General features: G+C 41.0%; 1 protein-coding gene across 1 annotated transcript in view; it reads left to right on the forward strand.

The window, feature by feature from the left end:
- Positions 1–20,326, forward strand: part of HACD2 (3-hydroxyacyl-CoA dehydratase 2) — a 105,807-nt gene extending 85,481 nt beyond the window's left edge. The window contains exons 5-7 of the mRNA XM_047875305.1: positions 9,588–9,709; positions 11,596–11,774; positions 17,260–20,326. Of these exons, the coding sequence (XP_047731261.1) occupies positions 9,588–9,709; positions 11,596–11,774; positions 17,260–17,342 (384 nt within the window). The 3' untranslated portion in view covers positions 17,343–20,326. The remainder of the gene's footprint in view (positions 1–9,587; positions 9,710–11,595; positions 11,775–17,259) is intronic.
- The last annotated feature ends 1,640 nt before the right edge of the window (positions 20,327–21,966 follow it).

A 21,966-nucleotide genomic window follows, 5' to 3' on the forward strand; every position in this document is an offset into this window, starting at 1 on the left:
ACTCAGATTCCCCACCTGTTGGCATTTACTGCATTTGTCCCATCACCTTTTCTTCTGTCTTTATATACCCATTATCATCTGTCCTTTTCTGAACCTTGAAGCAAGCTGCACGTTCTGTCCTGTCACCCCTCGACACTCAAGTTCATGTTTCAGACATTCTCCTACATCACCTGCAGTGGAGGTGATGGCTTCCTACAGCCTTCCAATCAAGAAGCCGATATTGATCGAACACTACCACCTCCTCTACAAGCCCCATTTGGATTTCACTAGCTGCCTAAACACTGTTGGGTTTTGCTTTTTTTTTTTTTTTTTTTTTCTTTTCTTTTCTTTTCTGGAATGGCAAATATTTACTAAGTATTTCTGTGCTCTGGGTATTGTGCTAAACACTAGGATACCCGGGGACAGGAGTGGTTGTTATGGTATTCCTGCCACATACATGGCACATACATGTCAGGTCTCTTAAGACACATCAGTCTGAGAGAGCTTCTTAGTCTTGCTCTGTTTCTCATGTCCTTGACAGTTTTAAAGAGTACAGGCCTTAACTTCTGTAGAGTGACCCTTCACCCACATCCATCCCGTGTTCCCTCATAACCAGTTCAAGTCATACATTCTTGGCAAGAATACTAGAGAAATGGTGCTGTGATCTTCTCAGGGCATCGCCCGAGGTGGCAGTGTGCCATGACTACCCATCCGGCTCCAGTGGTGTTGACTCCAGTCACATGCTCCTGTTGGTCTTTTCCCACCTTCAGGTAACGTCTTCCCCTTTTTATTGATGAGTATTTTGTGGGAATGACTCCTGCCTGTGTCAGCCACTCCGTGGTGGTTACTAGGTGATGATCCTCTATTTCTGTCACCCCTTTTACATGTATTAGGTGGCTTCCTACTGTAAGGAATAGCTTTCCCTTTCTCCCATTTATTCATTTATTTCATTTATATCATTAGTTTGGACTCATGAATTCCTGTGCATTTCAGTGGATTGTAATCTGTTACTTACTTTGATGTTAAAATTGTCTGATTTGGCCAGTGGGAGCCCTTTCTCCTTGTCCTTTTGATTTATCTCTTCATTTGTTGAGCATTTTCTTACTTTCTGACAAAAAAGATTTCCAGACTTATCTTGTACTTCCGGCCCAGCCTTGGAATCAGCCATTTTGCCAAGGAGCTCTGGTTCCTTTTAGTGGGAGATGGTATTTAAGGACCCAAGATCTGGATAGCTGAGGTGCTTCATGCTACTGGAGTGTTAATGCTTCTAGGTCCTTTCAGTGGAGGAAGCTAGGAGATATACATGCATGTACACACACGCATGCACACACACACACACACACATATGCATACTGTACATACATCTAAAAATATATAGCTCTGTGTGGGTGTGTGTATATGTATCTGTGATTGATTATGAGTTCATACAGATTCCTTCAATTACAATCCAACACCTTAGTGTTCTCTCTGGCATCCTCCCTCCCTGTTTGTAAATACTTCTCAAACAATATGAAGCCCCCCCCCCCACCCTTTTTTAACATATTGATTTCTTTGCTGAGCTAACTCTTTACTCCATGTAACTGATTTCCCAACCACACTGGCCATCTCTTCTACCCATCACCTCTTGTGTCTCCTTCCCCTCCCTATCCTCAGTTGCTAGGCCTCTGGCTCACACCTGTCTGCAGCCCCCCCAACCTTCCCTCTTCTGTCCTTGTCAGTGGCCTCCAGACCCACTGGTCTTCCATGTCCATGTGGCTCCCTACCCCTCACCACATCGAGCTTTTATCCCCCATGCTGACTCCTCCATGAGGGGAAAGGAAAGAGACATTTAGGTGAATCTTAATGCCTACCCAGACACAAACTTGAAATGATTGGGAAGATCACTTCTCTGGAAAACTAGAGGCTTATCCCAAAAGGTGTTCTGTTCTTTTTTTCTCATTTTCTTTTTTATCTTTATATTTATAAGTTTGTTTTCATCTTGAATTCAAATAATATTTTGCATTTTTATTCCTGCAGAGCAGAGATAGAAAAGAGAAACAAGCTTTTGAGATAGATTTTTAGGGGTGTTGGCAGTAAGTTAAACTCAGGAAATAAAACAAGGCTAAAACAAAAAAGCATTGAAGATAATTAGCAAAAAGCAAGGCTCAGGGAAGAAGTTTCACACTAACTGTAGGGATTTCATTAGGGTTTGTTTCAACTTCTTATGTTGGTTTCTATCTCAAGTCAATTGATTCATGATTAAATTCATTTCATGGGTATATTCAAGATATCTCTGGACAGCAGTGACCTAGAATTTTTCATACTTTATCCAATCCTTTTCAATGAGCCTATTCCGTTCAGTCCGCCCATTATCTACTTTTGAGAAGTGGGCCACATTTTTTGAAGAAGTCATAGCTTTCTTGATATTCCTTATCTGTTCTCTAGGCTCTTGTATATGGATTTCTTTGAAGTTTTCTTGATTTCGTAAGAGAGGTGTTCTTCCCATAACAACAGGTGTGGATGGGTGGATGTGTGCGTGCACACGTTTGAGAGACAGAGAGAGCACTGTTCAGAGTTTAGGGGCACATACCTGGGTTCAATTTCTGTAAGGCTCACTTGCCTCATCTGCAAAATGGAGATTTAATGAGGTAATATATATAAAAACATACTTTGTATATAGTAAGAGTTCAGTAACTATTGAGTACAATTATTATATTTATTCACTATAATTATTAAAAAGGGATTACTAAAACAATTAAAAATGGTCAAAGGACTTGACTAGACATTACTTAAAAGAAGATATACAAATGACCCAATAACCACATGAAAAATGCTCAACATCAATAATCATTAGAGACTGTGTGTCAAAACCACAATGAGATGCTACTTCATACTCACTAGGATGGCCACTATCACAAAAAAAAAGAAAGAAAATTACAGTGTTGATGAAGATGTGAAGAATTGGAGCCCTTGTGCACTGGTGGTGGGAGTATACAATGGTGCAGCCATTGGTTTAGCAGTTCCTCAAAAAGTTAAATATAGAATTACCATATGATCCAACAGTTCCACTCCTAGATATGTGCACAAGAGAATCAAAAACAAGGTACTCAGATACTTATATACCCATTTTCATGGTAACATTATTCACAGTAGCCAAAAAGTGGAAACAACACAAATGTCCATCAACAGTTGAATTAACAAGCAAAATATAATGTATACAAACAATGGATTATTCAGCCTTTAAAAGGAAAGAAATTCTGGTACATTCTACAACATGGATGAACCTTGCAGGCATTCTGCTAAATTAAATAAGCCAGACACAGAAGGACACATATTGTATGAATCCCCTTAAGTGAGGTATCTAGAATAAGCAAAATCTTACAGACAGAAAGTAGAATTGTGCTTACCAGGGACTAGAGGGGTATACGGGGTTATTACTTACTGGGTACATAGTTTTTTTAGGATGATGAAAAGTTTTTGAGATGGAGAGTGGTGATGGTAGCACAACATGGTGAGTGTTGTGAATAATACCCCTGAATTATATACTTTAAGATGGTTAAATTTGTAAATTTTATGTTATGTATATTTTACCACACACAAACAATTGATCCCCTCCCCGAACACACACACACACACATACACACACATACACACACACACACACAGTCTGTCAAAGGAAGACTGAAGAATGATATCTGTACACAGGTCGTATGAAGGGAAAAATTGGAGGGAGGGGTCATATGAACCTAGAATGGGGATTGACCTGTGGGCCAAATCTAGCCTGCAATTTATAATGGTTTTTACATTTTTAAAGGGTGTGAGAAACAACAAAGATGAATACATGACAGAGCCTAAAGTATTTGGAGGCAAAGCCTAAAATATTTGTTATTTAGCCATTTACAGAAAAAGCTTGCCAACACCTGGTCAGGAACATTGCTGTGGAGTGAATTGTGTTCTCCCCAATTGTGTGTGTTGAAGCCCTAACCCCCAGTATTGTGGTATTTGGAGGGCATATAGGAAGTACTTAGGTTTAGATGAGGTCATGAGGGTGGGATCCTCATGAGGAGGTTGGTGCCCTTATAAGAAGAGACCCTAGAAGGCTCTCCCTTCCCCTCCCTGCCACATGAAAACGTGATGATAAGGTGCTAGCTGCAAACCGGGAAGAGACCCCTTACCAGAAACCAAATATGCCAGCACCTTGATCTCAGCCTCTAGAACTGTGAGAAAACATATTTCTGTCGTTTAAGCCACCAGTCTGTGGTATTTTATTACAGCAGCCCCAGCAGACTAAGACAAACATACTCTTCAGAGTTCTGCCAAGAAGAGACTCAAGTCCTTGCCTTCTAGATTTTACCAAAATCTCCTCTCTTCACAAATGAAGGGGGTATTAAGGAGAAGAAAGAACACTTATCATAAAGCATGATCTTGGGATTTCTTTAAAATAACCAGAGCGGGAAGCAGCAGGTTCCGAAATGCTAAGAAGAATAAGGTTTCTACAATAGTGATTTTCTTATGTGGCACCATCTGTTTTCCTTTGAATGTAATAAAAATGACAGCTTTTCATGTACTGATACTCCCTGAGCCTTTTAAAGTCAAACATATGATGCTATTTGTGTGTAAAGGTTTTTCTCTTGCACCCATTTGTTTCTCCAGCTTGAATTTCTATGTAAACTCCCTTGGCTAAATTACACAAGCCTCCCACACCCAAGCGCCTCCACCCTCGCCATAGAGCAGGGGACGGAAACCTGCCGTCTGCAGCACGGAGGGTCTGGTACGCAGCTCGCTGACTGCACTGGGCAGAGGAAGGCTTCCAGACTGGCAGAGCCGCCCCACTCCCACTCCCATTTGTGCCACGATTGCAAATGTGCAACTTTGAAACATGGCTTTCGGACGTTTTTGGCAACCAACCCTTTGTCCCCTGCTTTTCCTTTGTAAACCTTGATAAACCTCCTTTATCTCCCTTCTTTCCCCCCCCCCCGCCCCCCACATACCTACTTTTCTCTTAAAAGGCAATAATATAATTTAAAGTAAACATCAGGGTGCCTGGTGGCTCAGTTGGTAGAGTGTGTGACTCTTGATCTCTGGGGTCATGACTTTCAGCCCCATGCTGGGCATTGAGATTACTTTAAAAAAAAAAGCTTAAATGTCATATTCTTTTTTAAAAGACAGTTTTATGGAGGTATAATTTACATACGATCAAATTCACCCATTTTAGGTGTACAATTCAGTGCTGTTTATTAAATTTACCAAGTTGTGTAACCGTCATCATAATCCAGTTTTAGAGCATTTCCATCACCTCACTGTGATCCTTCATGCCCTTTAAAGTTCATTCCTAACCCACTCCCAGCCCATGGCAACAAGTAATCTACTTTTGTTCGTTCTTTTTTTTTTTAATGTTTTATTTTTGAGAGAGGGGGGGAGACAGAGGATCTGAAGCAGGCGCCAGGCTCTGAGCTGTCACCACAGAGCCTGACACGGCTCAAACTCATGAACCGTGAGATCATGACCTGAGCTGAAGTCAGATGCTTAAGCAGTTGAGCCACCAGGCGCCCCAGTAATCTACGTTCTGTCTCTAGATTTGCCTTTTCTGGACGTTTCATATAAATGAAATAGTTTGCATTCGGCGTCCTTCACTCAGCAGCATGTTTTTGAGGTTTATCTATATTGTAGCATGTATCGATATTTCTTTTTTTTGTGTGGCCAAATAGTAGTCCACTGTATGGATTATATCACATTTTGTTTATCCATTTGCCAGTTGCTGGACATTTGGGTTGTTTTTACTTTCAGCTCTTCTGGGTAATGCTGTGTGACGATTGCCAGCACATCTTTGTGTAGGCATATTAAACCTCTTATTCGTGATAATGAATAAAATCATGTGTTTCTAGTTCCTAATTCAAAGAGTAGCTAAGTTGAACTTTTTATAATTGTAGGCCTTAGCCCTTCCAAAAACCCCTCCAAAGCTAAACTGGCTTGCTTTTTTTTTTTTTTTTTTTTTTTTTTTTTTTTACCTTAAGTGATCTTTTTCTCTGAGTCATTGGCCTTTGATAGAAAGGCTCCCCACGTGTTAGAAAAGTGTTCCCAACTCCTGCTTTAAAAACAAAAACAAACCAGAAAGAAAGAAAATAAATGGTATCATTTGAGTTAAGGGGCACTGACCCCGCACATGCCTTGTGTGCAGACCTGTGTCAGGGCCCGAGAAAGCCACCTGAGAGGAGAAGCGGAGCCCTGAAGACCTTAGAGTCGGGGATAAAGAGCCAGAGAACTATTCCCATGGTATGCCCTCAGTAGTCAGCAATGAAGGGAGGTCTTTAAATTATTCTCTCCTCTCTCATGTTCTTTGATAAAGGAAAATTATTTTTAAGTACTCTTAAAAGACTCTACCCATTTTTTTTCCAGTTAAAAAAATTTCCATTTATGCAAAGAGGTTAGGGTTAGCCAGAGTCTTGTGCCTTTCCCATGTACAGGTTATATGCACACCCCACCCCTCTCTACAAAGAACAGCAGCTGGAAGCTTTCATTGGCTGCTTCTAAGTCAGCCTTCCACCCTGCTCAGGACTTTTTCCTGAGCAGTCTCAGTTTGACTGTGTCCAGAGTCGGGAAGCACACGGCTTCATGGGGCGGCCTATTTCATTAGTCAACTGGTTTGTTACACACTTCTTATTTTAACCAGGCATATTTACTCCCTGTTAACTTTGCCATTAGTCTTGTGTCCATATGCCAGTTGCACACAATATTCATTTACATATTCTGAAGTAGTTAACCTTCTCCTTTTCCAAAATAAGCTTTGCTTGTTCAGGGGTTCTCATTACCTACTCAGACCTCTGGGTGGGATCTAATCTATTTGGAATGGAATCACTGGGATGAGACTATTAATGTGGCCAAATACTGGTTGGTTGCTTGGCTGATTGGTCGTTTGAACAACCACCTGCACCCTGTTGGCACATATGAAGTTTGTAGTTCACCAAAAACTGCTCATCTCCCAGATTCATAAGCTGAGTCTTCTCCATTCTGTGGTGGAGTCATTTTGTTGCTGCTGAATAGTTAGTCTGGTTAAATTTTATCTTACTGGGTTTTTTATTGTGGTAAAACATAACAAAATTGTCCATGTTAGCCATTTTTAAGTGTATGGTTCAGGTGCAGTAAGTACATTCCTGTGGTTGTACAATCATCAGCACCGTCCATCTCCAAAACATTGTTCATCTTTCCAAACCAAAACTCTGTATTCATTAAACATTTATTTCCTATTTCCTCCCACCCCTCACCCCTGGCAGCCTTCTAGTCCTACTTCCTGTCTGAATTTGACTTCTCTGGGTACCAGATGAGTGGGATATAGTACTTGTCTTTTTGTGACTAGCTTATTTCACTTAGCAAATTGTGTTCAAGGTTCATCCACATTGTAGCATGGGTCAGAACTCCCTTTTTAAGGCTGACTAATATTCCACTGTATGTATATACCATTCAACTGTTGATGGATATTTGGGCTGTTTCTACCTTTAAGCTATTGTGAATCACGCTCCTGTGAACACAGGTATACAAATAGCCGTTTGAGTCTCATTGATCTTACTAGCTTCAACTCATTACATTCTGTCCCTGTTTTGTGTCATTGGATAATTGTTTACAAATCAGACAAGCTTGGATCACTGACTTTACCCAAGTACCTTCTTAATAACAGTGTTGTATTTCCTGTTAATCTGAAGGTACCATTTGTATAACATGGTCTTCACAGCTGGGTTCTGGGAGCACCTGCTTTCACATCCAGCCTGAGTGTGAGCTTGTTACCGTTCTTTTGGTTCAAGTCTAACGTGGGCCTGGAGAGAATGAGTCCAGTAACCCCAAGGCTGGACCAGAGTGCAAGGGGGGTTGTTTGTTACCTGTCTTTCGGAAGGCCACTTAAGACTATACAGAAACTATATCAGGTATCCAAAGCAGGAACTTAATCTTGGAGTGACCTGATTAGAATTGAATTTGTTTGCTCCACTTAGCAAAAAGCACAAAGTGCTTTTAGGAATCAGAAGATGAATAAAACACGTTCCCTGCTTTCAAGATGATTAGAAAGCAAAATATTGGAAGGGCTCCCTATTGCAACCCAGAGATCTTTAGGCAAGCCTTCATCCCATAGCTGCAAAACAGATCTTCAGATGAGGAAGATTACAAAATACATCAAAAAGCAAAATGATCTGAAAATATGTTTTAGTATAGGTGGGTTTTAAGCAAGGATTTAGGGACAGACTGAAAAATGAAACATAAAAGCTTCAGAGGTATTTAGGTTTTACTCGGGCTAATACAAGAGCACCAGGAAAACAAAAAGTACTCTTGCTCTTGACAGTGCAAAATTCTTATTATTTTTAGGGATTAGTAACTATGCATTTATGAAATTCTTTGTCAGAGCAATTTAGCTAATAGGTATGTAAATGACTAGTTATTTTATTGCGTAGGTGGATCGCTTCATGTACTCTCTCTGAGGAAGAATATAAGTGCGAAAAAGTATTCACATTGCAAATGCAAGGAAGAAAAGTTAAGGTTAGAATGCCGTACCTTTGTTGTATTAGGTGTTAGAAATAAGGCAGAGAACATCCATCTTGTCCAAATCTGTCCTGTTTACTCAGTGGAATTTCTTAATCACATCCAGCTCTCTGACTGCCTGTATTAGATTCAAGAAACCATGAGTGAATTGGGTATAAGGTAGTTTCTTGTTACTGGTCTTCAAGCCTGGACCAGGATCATTATAAATGTGGCTGGGGGGATGGCAGAGGCACTGAAAGCAAATGCCAGTGTGGTGGAAATACATTCCACGTGAGATTTGCAGTCCAAGGCATCTAAAACCTAAAAACCACCTGGGGGGGGGGGGGCGGTGCTGTGTTCAAGTTTATCGTTATTTTCATCATGAAAATAATCCAGAAGAGGCTGGAAATTCCAGAGCCTCCTGTGGTCAGCATGGAAGTTTCTATAATTTTTAAGTTAAACCAGGCTTCTTCAGGGGAAGAAATCACCAATGGGAGAGAATAAATGGGCTAGGCCTTGCAGACAGTCTCTGGCTCTTATTCCTTCACTTGAATTCATCCTACCCAGTGAATTAGCCTCATCTTCAGTTGTATTTCAGGCACTATGTTCCCCTTCTTTGAAGTTTCCTCAGATTCTTAGCTGTCATGCAGATCAAATTAAAATTCTTGTTAACAGACAGACCCCAAGCTTGCCACCAGTTTGCCCTGCTACCTTCTTATCTAACTAGTCTTGACTCCCACTAACATCAGTTCACATTCTCCGCAGCAGGCCAGCAGACAGAACACTCATCTGTGTTTGTTTTTTCCTGTGGGCTTTAACTCGTGGGATTCCTGTTTCTGCCCCTCCTACTCATCAGTAAGCTGAGTTCTTCTCACTGGCCCTTAATCACTCGACTCTACACAGCTGTTGTGATAGGCACATGTTCCTATATATGGTAGGTAGGCTCTTCCTGTGCTGTGCTGTGGCCACCAAGGATACAGACCAGGGCTGTGTCCAGTTGTTCAGTCCCCTAGCTCGGCAAGAGGGCGGGGGCCGGAGAGGGGGCGTGGCTGGTGCTGCACACTGGTGCAGCTTCTTTGTTAAAATGTTTTATGTGTTTGCTTTTGCTTTTGTTCCTTTTCCTTCAGGTTCAGAGCGAAGACAGTGTCCTTCTGTTTGTTATTGCCTGGACAATCACAGAAATTATCCGTTACTCCTTTTATACTTTCAGTCTATTAAACCATCTGCCTTACCTCATCAAATGGGCCAGGTAAAGTACATGGGATAAAGATTAACTTTTGAAGTGATCCATCACTGTATTTGTCCTTTTTTGCTAAATATTGTCTCCAAGCTCCTAAAAATAAATATATATACGATGTCAACTATACTTCAGGGTTTTTTTAATTCTATGAGACAGGTGTTGGGATTGGTGATATGAGACTGGTCTTCGGATTTCATCAGGATAAGGGATGCTCCTTAACTTTGATTATTAGAAATACTGTTTTAAGTTGTATATACTTATTTTTATTGGATCAATTATTTTCATTTAAATTATTCGGTAGAGATTTGATGTAACATCACTTTTTTTTCATACCAAATTTTACTGATGAGCTCCTGCCCTTATGTTTTTTGGACCAAGTCCAATTCTCCTAGTCTCAGTTTTGCCAAGAGGCTATGACTCAATTTTTAATTCATAACAAACGATACATGTGGTTTTAGAATGTTAGCAATTTTATTTTGCTTTGATAATTTTTGCCAGCAGTATTTGTTATGAATTGGGTAAAGGGCTGACAGTTCATCCATTTATCTGAACTAATTCAGGAGACGGTTGTGAGCAATGTTCTGAGTTGGAGAAGACTGTGGGGAGAGTGACAAAGCAAAAGGATCAAAACTGTTCTTGGGACCCAACTGCTCATTTCATAGAAGGAAAATGGTGCTTCCTAGACAATTTATGAGTTTGATGGTTAAATTAGAGACATCAATCAGTTGTTTCCAACGTTTCAAGTATGCAAACTTCCTTTTTCCCCCCAGTACACAATTTTATTAGGAAAAGGGAAGAATGGGAAAAGATAGCAATTAGTAACTAACCAGGCAAGCATCATGGAAGCTGTCTGGTCTGTTACAGGGAGAGTTGGCTGCCCAGCCCTGAACTTATCAGTGGAGAATGATTTTCTTGTCCATGGTTGTCCATGGCCTATGGAAGAATCTTCCTTTTCCACTGTCCTCTTTAGCATGGCTGAAGCTGGCAGCGGGGAACACGGTGAACACGGCTTCCGTTCTTTGTCACAGATTCCTCAGCACAACTTCTGCACCTGGAAGTTTGGAACCCAGAGTGCTCGCTGTCAGCTACAAACACCAAAGCCTCTTTAAAATTTGAGCTGATGGTTTCCTTAGCAATACTAACACCTCCGAATGATTTCCAGTTAGTTCCACAGGATGAACTTCTCTCTGAATTCTTTTTGAAACATAGAGAATTCCTTTTTAAAGTGAAAAAAATTGTGTGGACTCTCCTCTGTAATAGTTACTGTAGGGTTGGGTTGTTTGTTTTGTTTTGGTTTTGAAAAATTACATAGTGACCAAAAGCTGTTAGGAACTTTTAAGGTTTTTAAAATTAGCATATATTTCATTTTTCACAATAACATGTACAGACATTTGGCTAATAGCAGCACTAAAAGCACACTGGATGCGCTATGTTTTTCAGTCCACAGACCAGTTTGGTATACATTGGAGGGATTCTAGCTACATGCTCTAACGTCTCCCCCACCAACTCCCTGCAAAGCCCCCAGCTCCACTTCTACCCCACAGGGCAGGATCCTTATATGAACCATGACTCAGTGCCTCTACTTCACCAATGATTGGCATCATCCTTGTTATTTTAGGGAGTTGTATTGAATGTTGTTTATTGGGCCAAACTGAACAAATTGTAAGCTGACCGAACACATTTATTATGTTTTATTTTAGAACATTCAGAGACATACCTGCTATAGGCCCTTTCCAAAGACTGGCTTGTAAAGCCTGAATTTAAATAGTGGGCAAACAGGAAAAAGTAGAAACAGTAGCTTCCTGGAAAACCTGTACGGATTAGAAGGGTGGGAATGTATCCTTCTACTAGTGCTGGCTTCGAGCCTCAGTCATGAATATTCTGTTTTGTTTCAGGTACACACTTTTCATTGTGCTGTACCCAATGGGAGTGTCAGGAGAGTTGCTCACAATATATGCTGCTTTGCCCTTTGTCAGACAGGCGGGCCTGTACTCCATCAGTTTACCTAACAAGTACAATTTCTCCTTTGACTATTATGCATTCCTAATTCTGATAATGATCTCCTACATTCCAAGTAAGTAAACAGTTATACATATATTTATTTATGTTTTTAAAACTGGCTCTACAATAACTAGAGTTAAATGCCTTTGGATGTTTTTATACCATATCCAAGTAAATGTAAATCTGATTTATTGGGAACGCTTTGGTTTTTATTGAATGCTGACTGTTAGAGGGAATTTTCTCTGGTAGTAATTGAATAAAGATGAACCGTTCTCAAGATAGCTGCCAAAATGTAGCCCTTCTCAGTGTGTAGGTTTGAAACAGTGAATACCAAGAAAGGTTAACTACCTATTGAGGGAACGTGCTGAGTAGAAAACAAAAAAGGCCATTAAAGACTTACCGTGAGTTTTTCTGTCTCTTGAGAACTGCTTGTTACAGTATTTGGAAAACATTGTAAAGAGATTTTTGCATTTTTATTGTATCAAAATAGTTACTTCATTTTTAAGGAACCGATAGTTAACTAGAAACAAATAGCAAAATAAAAATATATTTTTTTCCATATTTCTTATTTTCTTGTTTGGAAATAATCACTAAAATCATCTGAACAGGACATATGTTCTCTTCAGGATGATTTCCAGTTATTTTAATAATCCTGCTAAAGGTTGAAATACAGGTAATGTGCCTATCAGCATATTCAGTAACAAAGAGAAATGGCTATGTTTGAGGCTTCTGTGAAGTGAATCCTGTTTGCTGAGGAAGAGTTGTTTAGTCCTTTGCTCAAATTCTGATATTCACTTGAAATCCTATGATTGATTTTCACATATCCAAAAAGATTTTGTTCTAGGCGAGGATATGTAACGTTAATGTGTCTTCTTATTTAGCTATTTTTATAGCCATTGTGACTGTGAGTTTTATTTTAGTCTGTAAGATGCTATATTCTCCCCTAAACCTCAGGTTAAATTCAGACAGGAAGGTTGGATTTTTCTTCAGCCCACAGCGTGAACTGAATGAATCATCTTAACAATTGTAAGCGACATGTTTGTGTCCCTCTGTGGAAAATTGCATTTCATGCGTTGTGAGAAAAAAAACAAAAAAACAAAAACTACATCCAGATTTCATGTGAACGTTTATCTTGGAGAAATTCTTGGACTGTAATTCTGCTTCATGATTCATTTCCCACTCTTTATTAATTATCAAGTCCTCCTCTTTGGTACTGGAACCGTGGTGGCCAAAGGCCCTTTCTCTTCAAATTAAAAAGGTAGTTGATTTTCAAACAAAAGAGATAAATAGAGAAGAGTCAAAATTAGCTTATGGTTGTTCATCTTTCTAGTTTCGTTCCCTTCGAGTTTCATTTTCCAGTCTCTAAATATTTTTTATTTCATTTTTTATTTTTTAATGTTTGTTTTTAAAAGAGAGAGAGAGAGAGAGCATGAGCAAAGTAGGAGCAGAGAGAGAGGGAGACACAGAATCTGAAGCAGGCTCCAGGCTAAGTAATCTCCACACCCAACGAAGGGCTCGAACTCACAACCCCAAAATCAAGAGCCACACACCCCACCGACTGAGCCAGCCAGGTGCCCCCCATTTTCCAATATCTAGAGCCACGGTTCCTAGTTGCAGTTTTGCCACCCCCAGAGTAGCACACGTTATCCCAGTGGGCACCACAGGATTTATTTAAAATCAGCAAAAGTTTTTGGGGCACCTGGGTGGCTCAGTTGGTTGAGCATCCGACTTTGGCTCAGGTCTTGATCTTGCAGTCCGTGAGTTCGAGCCCTGGTTTTGTCTCTGTGCTGGCAGCTCAGAGCCTGGAGCCTGCTTTGCTTGTGTCTCCCTGTCTCTCTGCCCCTCCTCCCCACACAATCTCTCTTTCAAAAATAAACATTAAAAAATTTTTTTTTTTTAATTTTTAAATCAGCAAAAGGTTTTGAATGAATAAGAGATAGGTATCAGATTGGATAACTGGCAAAGGAGCAGGAATAGTATCGTGAAATCAAATTATGGAGCCCCTACCTCAGAGATGCTATAAGATCTTAGTCTGCCAAAGAAGGAAGGTCTTCATTCCAGGACAGCCTGAGTCTCTCTGTACCACCTAGTCTTTTTTGTGGTCTGGCGGCCAACCAGTGCCCAGACTTTTGCCTCTGCCTATACTGAACCCTTTATCTAGTTAAGGGGCCTGGTCAAACACAGGTGATAGTGATTCCCGAGGGAAAACAAACCCCGTTCCGTGGGATTGTCCTTATGGGCCTTAAGACTGAGAGATAGGAGAGAACACAAAGAGTAGGTTGGGGTTCTCCACAGAAGTTGGCTTTCTTGACCTGGGTTCCTTCCCCTTCTTCCATTCTCAGCCTTGTTTTACTAAGAACTTGGCTTGGTTAAAGTCTATATTACTTCTTTCTTAAGGTGGCTTAACTCCTATAGACCAAGAAAAAGGGCTGATTTCAAATAAAGATTAACAGATTTTCTCCAAATCCCTGACACACACATGTACACACACACACACACACACACACACACACACCCCAATCCAGGGTCAAGATGACAGCCCAGGCCCTATCTTCAGATATAAATCATTTGTGTCTGCTGGCACTCATTATGGTTTTGGCCTGAGCCAGTTGCCCTGGATGTTTTTAGTTGTTTAGGTTGTTGAGACCAGTTTGTACAGTTCATTCCAGCCAACAGCACATTTCCAACTTTCCAAAACTTTGTATTTATAAGAAGAAAATGCAGAGTTAAGAGAGGTTGCTGTTGACATCCAGCCTTGACCAAATTTGGTGTTCTTTCTACAACTTCAGTTTCTTTCTATCTTCTCTAATGGGAAGTTGGTAATATGCGTGTATTATATAAAAAACACCCTTTCTTTATGGTCCTGACCTATTGTTGCATTGTTGCACATATAACCCAAATTGTAACCCCGGGAATTTTCTCGTCTTGGGGTGCTTTGGAAGCACCCTCACTCCCTGGCAAGGTGCCCCTCTCCCACCTTGCTGCAGCTGCACCGTGTATAGTATCTGTGGGACTTGTAGATGTTTAAGTCCTGTCTACATTTCCTAAGCCCCCTACATTGATAAAAGTTGGCTGTAGGGGTTGGGATTTACAAAACAAAAAAGGGGGGTGCTGAGAAATGAGAAACACCGATGTAGGGCGAGGACACTGAGAAGTTGGGCACCCTCCAGGTCATCAGTAAGCATAACCACACCTCCGATTTTCAGAGACACTGAGAAGACACTTTTCCCAGGCAGAGTACTTCCATTTGCTCTCAGCCTCCAGTGTTCCTCTCACAAGAGGAACCCCTACCCCCACCACAACCCTCGAGTGCACAGCAACCATCCCCATTCCGTGTGTGCTGAACTGGGAGAGAAGAAGGTAGAATGCAAAATAGCCTATTGTCAGGTCGAGATTGTCTTGGGGGGGTTTCTTCTTTGGAGTCCATGGTTAAAAATAGTAGCCATGTATCTGGAATTGTTTTGGCCGTTTATAGTTGGGTTCAGCCTAAACATGTGGGTAATTCAGATGGAGACAGCATCACCCAAGTTCTGATCACCAAGAAATCATTACTAGAACTGTAGAGAACCACCAGCCCTAGGGCCCCCATTCTCCTGGCCATCTCCACACACATTCCTTTGCTCTCGGGCACAGAGAAACCTCCGAAGTTGCAAAGAAATGAGACGGCCATATCCGCCCTCCCATCTCTGACCTCTGGCCCTCATCCGTGGGGAGGAGGATACTCAGCCGGCTTGCTGCTGCCACCAAGGGTCTAACGAATGGCTTCCAGGTCATCCTTCCTCAGCCCCTCTGAACTAGTGCGGAAGCTTTAGCCAGCCCTGCAACCAGTGCAAAAGTCCTTAGTGTACTTTGCCACAAAGTTTCCCTTTACTAAAGTATATCTATAGAAAAATGACTGGCCCCACATTTTTAAATGATTGCAATTAGCATTCCTTATGGTTTAATTATATCTTTACTTCCAGTTTTTAGATTATAGAGCTTGTCAAATTTTCTGGCTTTCGTACCAGAATAGTTCTCTCCCTGTTGAATTCTGTGCACAAGCTGGGTCTTTTCTCCGAATAACTTCCTGCCTACAAGTAGCGAGTGGTGGATGGCAGTCCTGGTCGATACCGGCGCCTCCTCTGCGGTTTCCCAGGTCCATGTGTGCACACCCCCTGATGTCTTAGAGTGCTTCGGGAGGATCGTTTGAAATTTGGCCAACGTGGAACCCATTTAAAAAGGAAGAAACTGTCAGGGGAATAGTGGAAATTACCACCCCCCCCCCACCCCCTGTCCAGAAATACAGGTTACTGTCTACAAAGTAGAGATTGGAGCTGTTGAGAAGGGAAGAGGAGGAAGCATATTGTACATTTAAGACCATCCCACTGGAGTTATTACACAGTTGTTGAACCCCCAGTTCCCAGTAACCTTGTGAAGGCAGGTGGCTTAGCTGGCATTTCCCAGCAGGAATCCTATAGGCATTTGGGGTGGGACAGCTCTTAGTTGTGGGGACTATCACACATTGCAGGTTTTGGCATTCCTGCTTCATATGTTAAATGTCAGTAACCTTCCTCCTCCAAATATACACTCCCCTCCCCGCAATTTCCGAATACTCCTAAGGGAGGAGGGGCCATCCCATTTATTTGAGAACCAGTACTTTTTTTTTTTTTTTAAATTCTTTTCAACGTTTATTTATTTTTGGGACAGAGAGAGACAGAGCATGAACGGGGGAGGGGCAGAGAGAGAGGGAGACACAGAATCGGAAACAGGCTCCAGGCTCCGAGCCATCAGCCCAGAGCCTGACACGGGGCTCGAACTCCCGGACCGTGAGATCGTGACCTGGCTGAAGTCGGACGCTTAACCAACTGCGCCACCCAGGCGCCCCATGAGAACCAGTACTTTTTAAAGTAATCTATGAAATGACCAAGAACAGAATCTCCGGTCCCTAAGATACTAGCTTACTTTTCATCAGGACTTTCTACATCCAAACCTGGCTTCGTCACGTTCAGATGAAATGTCATAGCCCTCCTCCCCCTCCTCAGTCTTCCCATTCAAAGAACAACCGTTCTCAGGAAGTACTTTTGGGAGATCCCCTCAGGTGACAGCAGTGACAGAAGGGGCTAGGCTGAGTGTCAGGAGCCCAGAGACTGGTCCTGATTGCCAGGAGTTTGCCGTGAAACCAGACAAGTCACCTACCCCCTCTGGGGCCTGAATTCCTCTGTAAAGAGGAATGGTAAGTCTGTCACTAAATGTCAATTCGGAGAATAAGTGTGAAGATAATATTAGAGGAGGTAGAATGTTATTTGGCAGCTCTGCGGCATCTTGATGGGTAATGGTAGTATGGTACTCTGTGTCACTCAGGTCCGCACCACCCTTTTCCCTTCAGCTAAAGCCGGAAAAGGTAAGTCCGTCTGCATTTTTCTTCCCTTTCCCCAGGCATACTTTGTTCCCTTCCTCGGGGAAGGGATGAGAAAGTAGAGAGTCAGAGAGGACCTCAAGTCCACATGCTTTAGATTTTAAGTGATTTAGATTTAAGCAATCTAAGTGATCTCTTTAACCAATACTCTCTTTTCTTTCAGTTTTTCCCCAGTTATACTTCCACATGATACACCAGAGAAGAAAGGTCCTTTCTCATACTGAAGAACACAAGAAATTTGAATAGTTCCTGCTTTCTGCACACCCCTAAAAAACAAACTTTTCAATGACAAAAAATGCTGCAGACTTTTTGAGTTCCCAATACGTTTCATAGAAAATAAGTAAGAACTATTTTTAAAGTATTAAAAAAATAAAAACAAGAACCAAAATCCAGTGTCACACAGGCCTGGGATTTTATTTAAAACAAAAAACAAAAACAAAGAACAAAAACTGTTACATAAAACCTCCTGGCCGGTCCATTTCAGCATGCTTTTCAACCAGAAGTTCCCAATATTTATGATGGCTCTGGAAAGGGATTTGGCATTTTATATCCTCCTGTTTCTTTCTTGTATCTGATAAATAAAGATCTGTAACACTAAATACTTGAGAGTTACAGTCTGAGTAATGATGTTGTACCAGCTGAATGCCCGGCTTGCAGTAGAGTTCTGTTTCAGTCTGCAGTGTGTTTATTAGCATTCCCTTTTCAAAGCGCTTGACCGCATGCTGGAAACTCTGTATTTTTGAAGTGGCAAACTTTGTTCTCTGGAATGTTCTGAGATTATGGCTGGGACCTATCCCCTCATATCTAGTGAATTAATTATACAATGTATATGTCTGTGAAGCTTTGGGGTAGTACCTGTAATCTGAAAACAACTAGAACCCTTTTGTTTGTTTTCAGTTGAGTCATTACTGCCTGCCACTAAGAAACGTGCTTGAACTTAGTATGTGTACATCGTAGAGAACCTATCTTATCCAGGGCTCAGCCTCAATCATATTTTAACACAGTGACAGTTCTCAGAAAGGGAAAGCTCAATCGCTAGTAAATGACAAGTACCTTTCACAGTATCATTCTCAGAACAGCCCTGAGTAATGTATTTACCAATAGCTATTCTCGTTTGTGGACCCAAAGCCGGTCAAGTCCCATAAGGAGTTAGAGAATCTGTTACTGAAAGCACATGGAAGGTGTAACTTTAGAAATGTAATCCTGAAGAACATTCAGGGACAGGTTTATACACCCTTATTTTATTTTTAAATTTCATTCAACTCTTCTGTTGGGATACTTTTCCCAATTATGGTCCTGTGTAAGTCCCACCAAGTGTAAGTCCAGAGGCAGCGATATGTTCCTGTTGGGCAGCCATGAGCTAAAAGCAGTGTCATCCCATGTGTTGGAGCAGCCAAGCGATAGTGTCCTGTGGACATGGGCTGATTACTGTCATATCTTCATGCCATTTAATTGCTCAGCTGTGCATTTAAGACTCTTCAAGAAAGGGTTGATGAAAATGTAAAGCCCAAGTTCAGATGTGCATTAGATTTTAAACACAGAATGTTCTTTGTGGATTCTTTCTTCCACCCCCCACCTTTCTTTTTTAATGGTTGATTTAAAAAATTTTAAAAGCCTAGCTTACTAGCTTACTGAGTAGTTATTTAAAATATAGTTGCTAATGTCAGAAGAATGTCATAATGGAAAACTAATTTTTTAAGTGTTATTTTCATAAAAGCTTGACAATTAAAATGAAGATGAGAAGAAAGTATGTAGCCTAAAATTTAATACAGGCAGATGCGTAATAAAATTATTTTTGAATTGAACATTAAAATTCTGCTTCTTTAAGTCAGCACTCTTAACTTGGGCATGTTGAGATTAGAATCTGTTCTTGTACTTCATAAACTAAATATAGAGGAAAGACTATTTTTCATGCTTTTTCTTTTTCCAAAATGTACTTCTACTGTAAAACAAACAATTTGAGTTACATTAGTCTTATTACTTAGTTTGGGTAAGATTTTTTCAGTTTTTTCTAGAATAGTTCCAGAAGATGGGATAAAAAAAAAATGTAGATTTTCCAGGATCTCTGGACTGGGGTTTTATTCGGGCCTCTCTGTTATAATTTGTTGCTATTTACAAAGAACGCTCTGTCGCAAACAGTGGTATTGCACCAAATTGAACTTTGGCAGCAAGAACACAGCGCGCAACTCCCTCCTCAAAAAGGGTCTCCACCCCTGTGTGTACTTCTGTCCATCAGCGTTTAAAAGGCTCATGGCAGATAAGTAAGGCATGCGTGCGGCCATCACCTCCCTCTGTAACTGGTTTCTTTTATCTCCAACATGAATTAACTTCTCCTTTGAAGTGGCAGTGTTCTTTTATGAATTGAGAACATCTAACCCCACCAACTGTCACACCTTAACAACGTGTGAACGAGGAAGGTGGTGTTCGGTGGGTATTTTGTCAGACTTCCCGTTTTCATTTCAGGACACAGTCAAAGGCGTCACCTGCCCGGCTGCCCACCTGATTGGGTATCTCAGGCTACCCCCTTCAGGGACCACCTTCCAGCAGAGAATTCTTTGGGGTATGCAGTAGTGCTTTGTAGACACTGATCTGCATCCTGCTGTGCTCTGTTTGCTCAGGTTGGGATCACTCACTTAACACGTACTGACCGTTATCAAAGGCACCATGGAGAGTTAGTCATGGAATAAAAGCACTGTCCTTCCAGATAAAAGCTGTTCCTCTGGAGCAGACTTCCCACGGAAAGGGTTTAGAAGATTGTAGAGGTAAATTACGAGGCATATGAAGATTGTGCCCTCATTTCTACTCGTTTGTTTCGGTTATTCATTTATAATAAAAGATTGGCGTTGACGTGGTACAACCTGCAAATTATTTTCAACTCTGAGTTTCTAGATAAAACATTGTAAAACATCAAAACCAGTACATACTGCTCCTTTGAAATTTGGGTAAAAAATTATACAACCATATATATAGTCATTTTTGTATTTTTTCTATGTTGTGAAAACCAAAATTGTAATTTTATAAGTCTTTGATTCACTAAAATTATATAATTTAAATGTATTTTTTGTATATTTAGAAATAAGGAGTTCAAAGACTATATCTAACTTTCTATGCATGCATTTGGAAGCTGTTTTTACCTGAAAACGTTAATGTAGTAATAAGTTGTATTCATAAAATATGGATCTGTGTTGCATTTCAAAATAAACTGGTGTGTGCTCTGCCTGGATTTGAAATACTGACCAGTGAGTCTGGTGATTTTTCACATTAGGTTGGCCTAAACGTGGCGTTGTAGGAATATGGAAGAGTTTCTGTTCTGTCACGGCTTCCAGTTCTTTCTTTGAGAGGTTTAAAATCTATTTCTGCTATTCATAATGGTTCTGCACTTGACAGGAGAAATAGACAGATGATATTAAGAGGTTTCCAAAAAGTCATTCTTCCTGCCAGGCCGTCTTCAAGCTTACCAAACCCCTCTCGGCCTGGCTGCAGAGGGACACGAGGGATTCCACATATAAGTGACCAGGAAGTCTAAGAAAATCGGGAAACAGTCGAGGATCCTTGTCTTACAGTGTTTTGGGGTTTGGGGGTTCTTTTACGATATTTTTTTAATCTCGCTTTTCTAATATAAGTTAAGAGGGGAAATATTGTTGCCTACCAAAGTTCATCTTATATTAAAACAAGATGTGGGGGCGCCTGGGTGGCTCAGTCAGTTAAGCCTCCGACTCTTGAGGCCCGGGTCATGATCTCATAGTTCGTGAGATTGAGCCCCACATTGGGCTCTGCACTGACAGCACAGAACCTGCTCCCTGCTTGGGATTCTCTCTCTCTCCCTCCCCGGCTCATGCTCACTCTCTGTCTCTCAAAGTAAATAGATGAACATTAAACACAAAGAAAAACAAGATGTGGTCAAGTACCTACATCATGAAAATGTCCCCAACTACAGAGCCATCCGAGGAACCACTTCATGCACTCTCAAGTTCACAGTAGGTAGTGGCAGAAGGGATGCTGACAGGATGCGCCCCGCCTGGCCACTTCTGGCCTGCTAGTTATAGACCCCAGACCTCTTCACCTCCGAGTGAAAGTGCTGATGTGCCCATGGGATGGGTATTTTCTAGAAGGCGATCTCTGAGTGACCTTTTCTTATGTGCCTCTAGCAGTAAGGTGGCCACTGCTGGGTCTGCCATGTCCTTCTCAGACTTAACCATCACTGTTGGTCTCTGTTCCAAAGGGAACACTTTCTTCCCACCTGCTGTCACGGCTTAGACATGACCAGCACGGTGGTTACAGAATCACTCTTGTGTACAGTCTAGTCTGTTTCAGATAGGCTTTTCATTTATGAAAAGAATTATTTCCACTAACACTAAGGAACAGATGGTAAAGCTAATAGTAGAGGCTACCCAGAAAATCCAACCTTTACAATCTTAGTGTGGTAATGGGAAACCAGGGCTTTCTAATTTGTCATTGTCATATTTTGTGGCAATTATGTGTCCTATGTTAACATAATAAGCTCTAGCCTGAGGAATTACCGCTGGTATAATTAAGAGACCTACTGTTACACACACTGTTCCAAAAATACCGCTGTGTTGTTCTGTTCCCTTTAACAAGAATGGAGACTAGCTTTGCGATTCCTCATATTATTTAAAAAAAAAAAAAAAAATCCCAGCCTTACAAATGGACTGGCTCATTGTCATACAATTTAGTGGTGAAGAAACTGTTCTAAGCAACTCTTACCAAAAATAGCCATACCTATTAACATTCCCCTGCCTGCAGCTGAGAACCAGAGTTACAAGAGAGCTGTATGAGTTTTTGACCAATGCTTTGTTTTTAAAGTGAGAGACTATTTAATCTTTTTAGTTCTCAAAGTTAGAAGGATAGT

Source organism: Prionailurus viverrinus, chromosome C2, assembly GCF_022837055.1.
Source record: "Prionailurus viverrinus isolate Anna chromosome C2, UM_Priviv_1.0, whole genome shotgun sequence".
In the NCBI taxonomy this organism is placed as follows: Eukaryota; Metazoa; Chordata; class Mammalia; order Carnivora; family Felidae; genus Prionailurus; species Prionailurus viverrinus.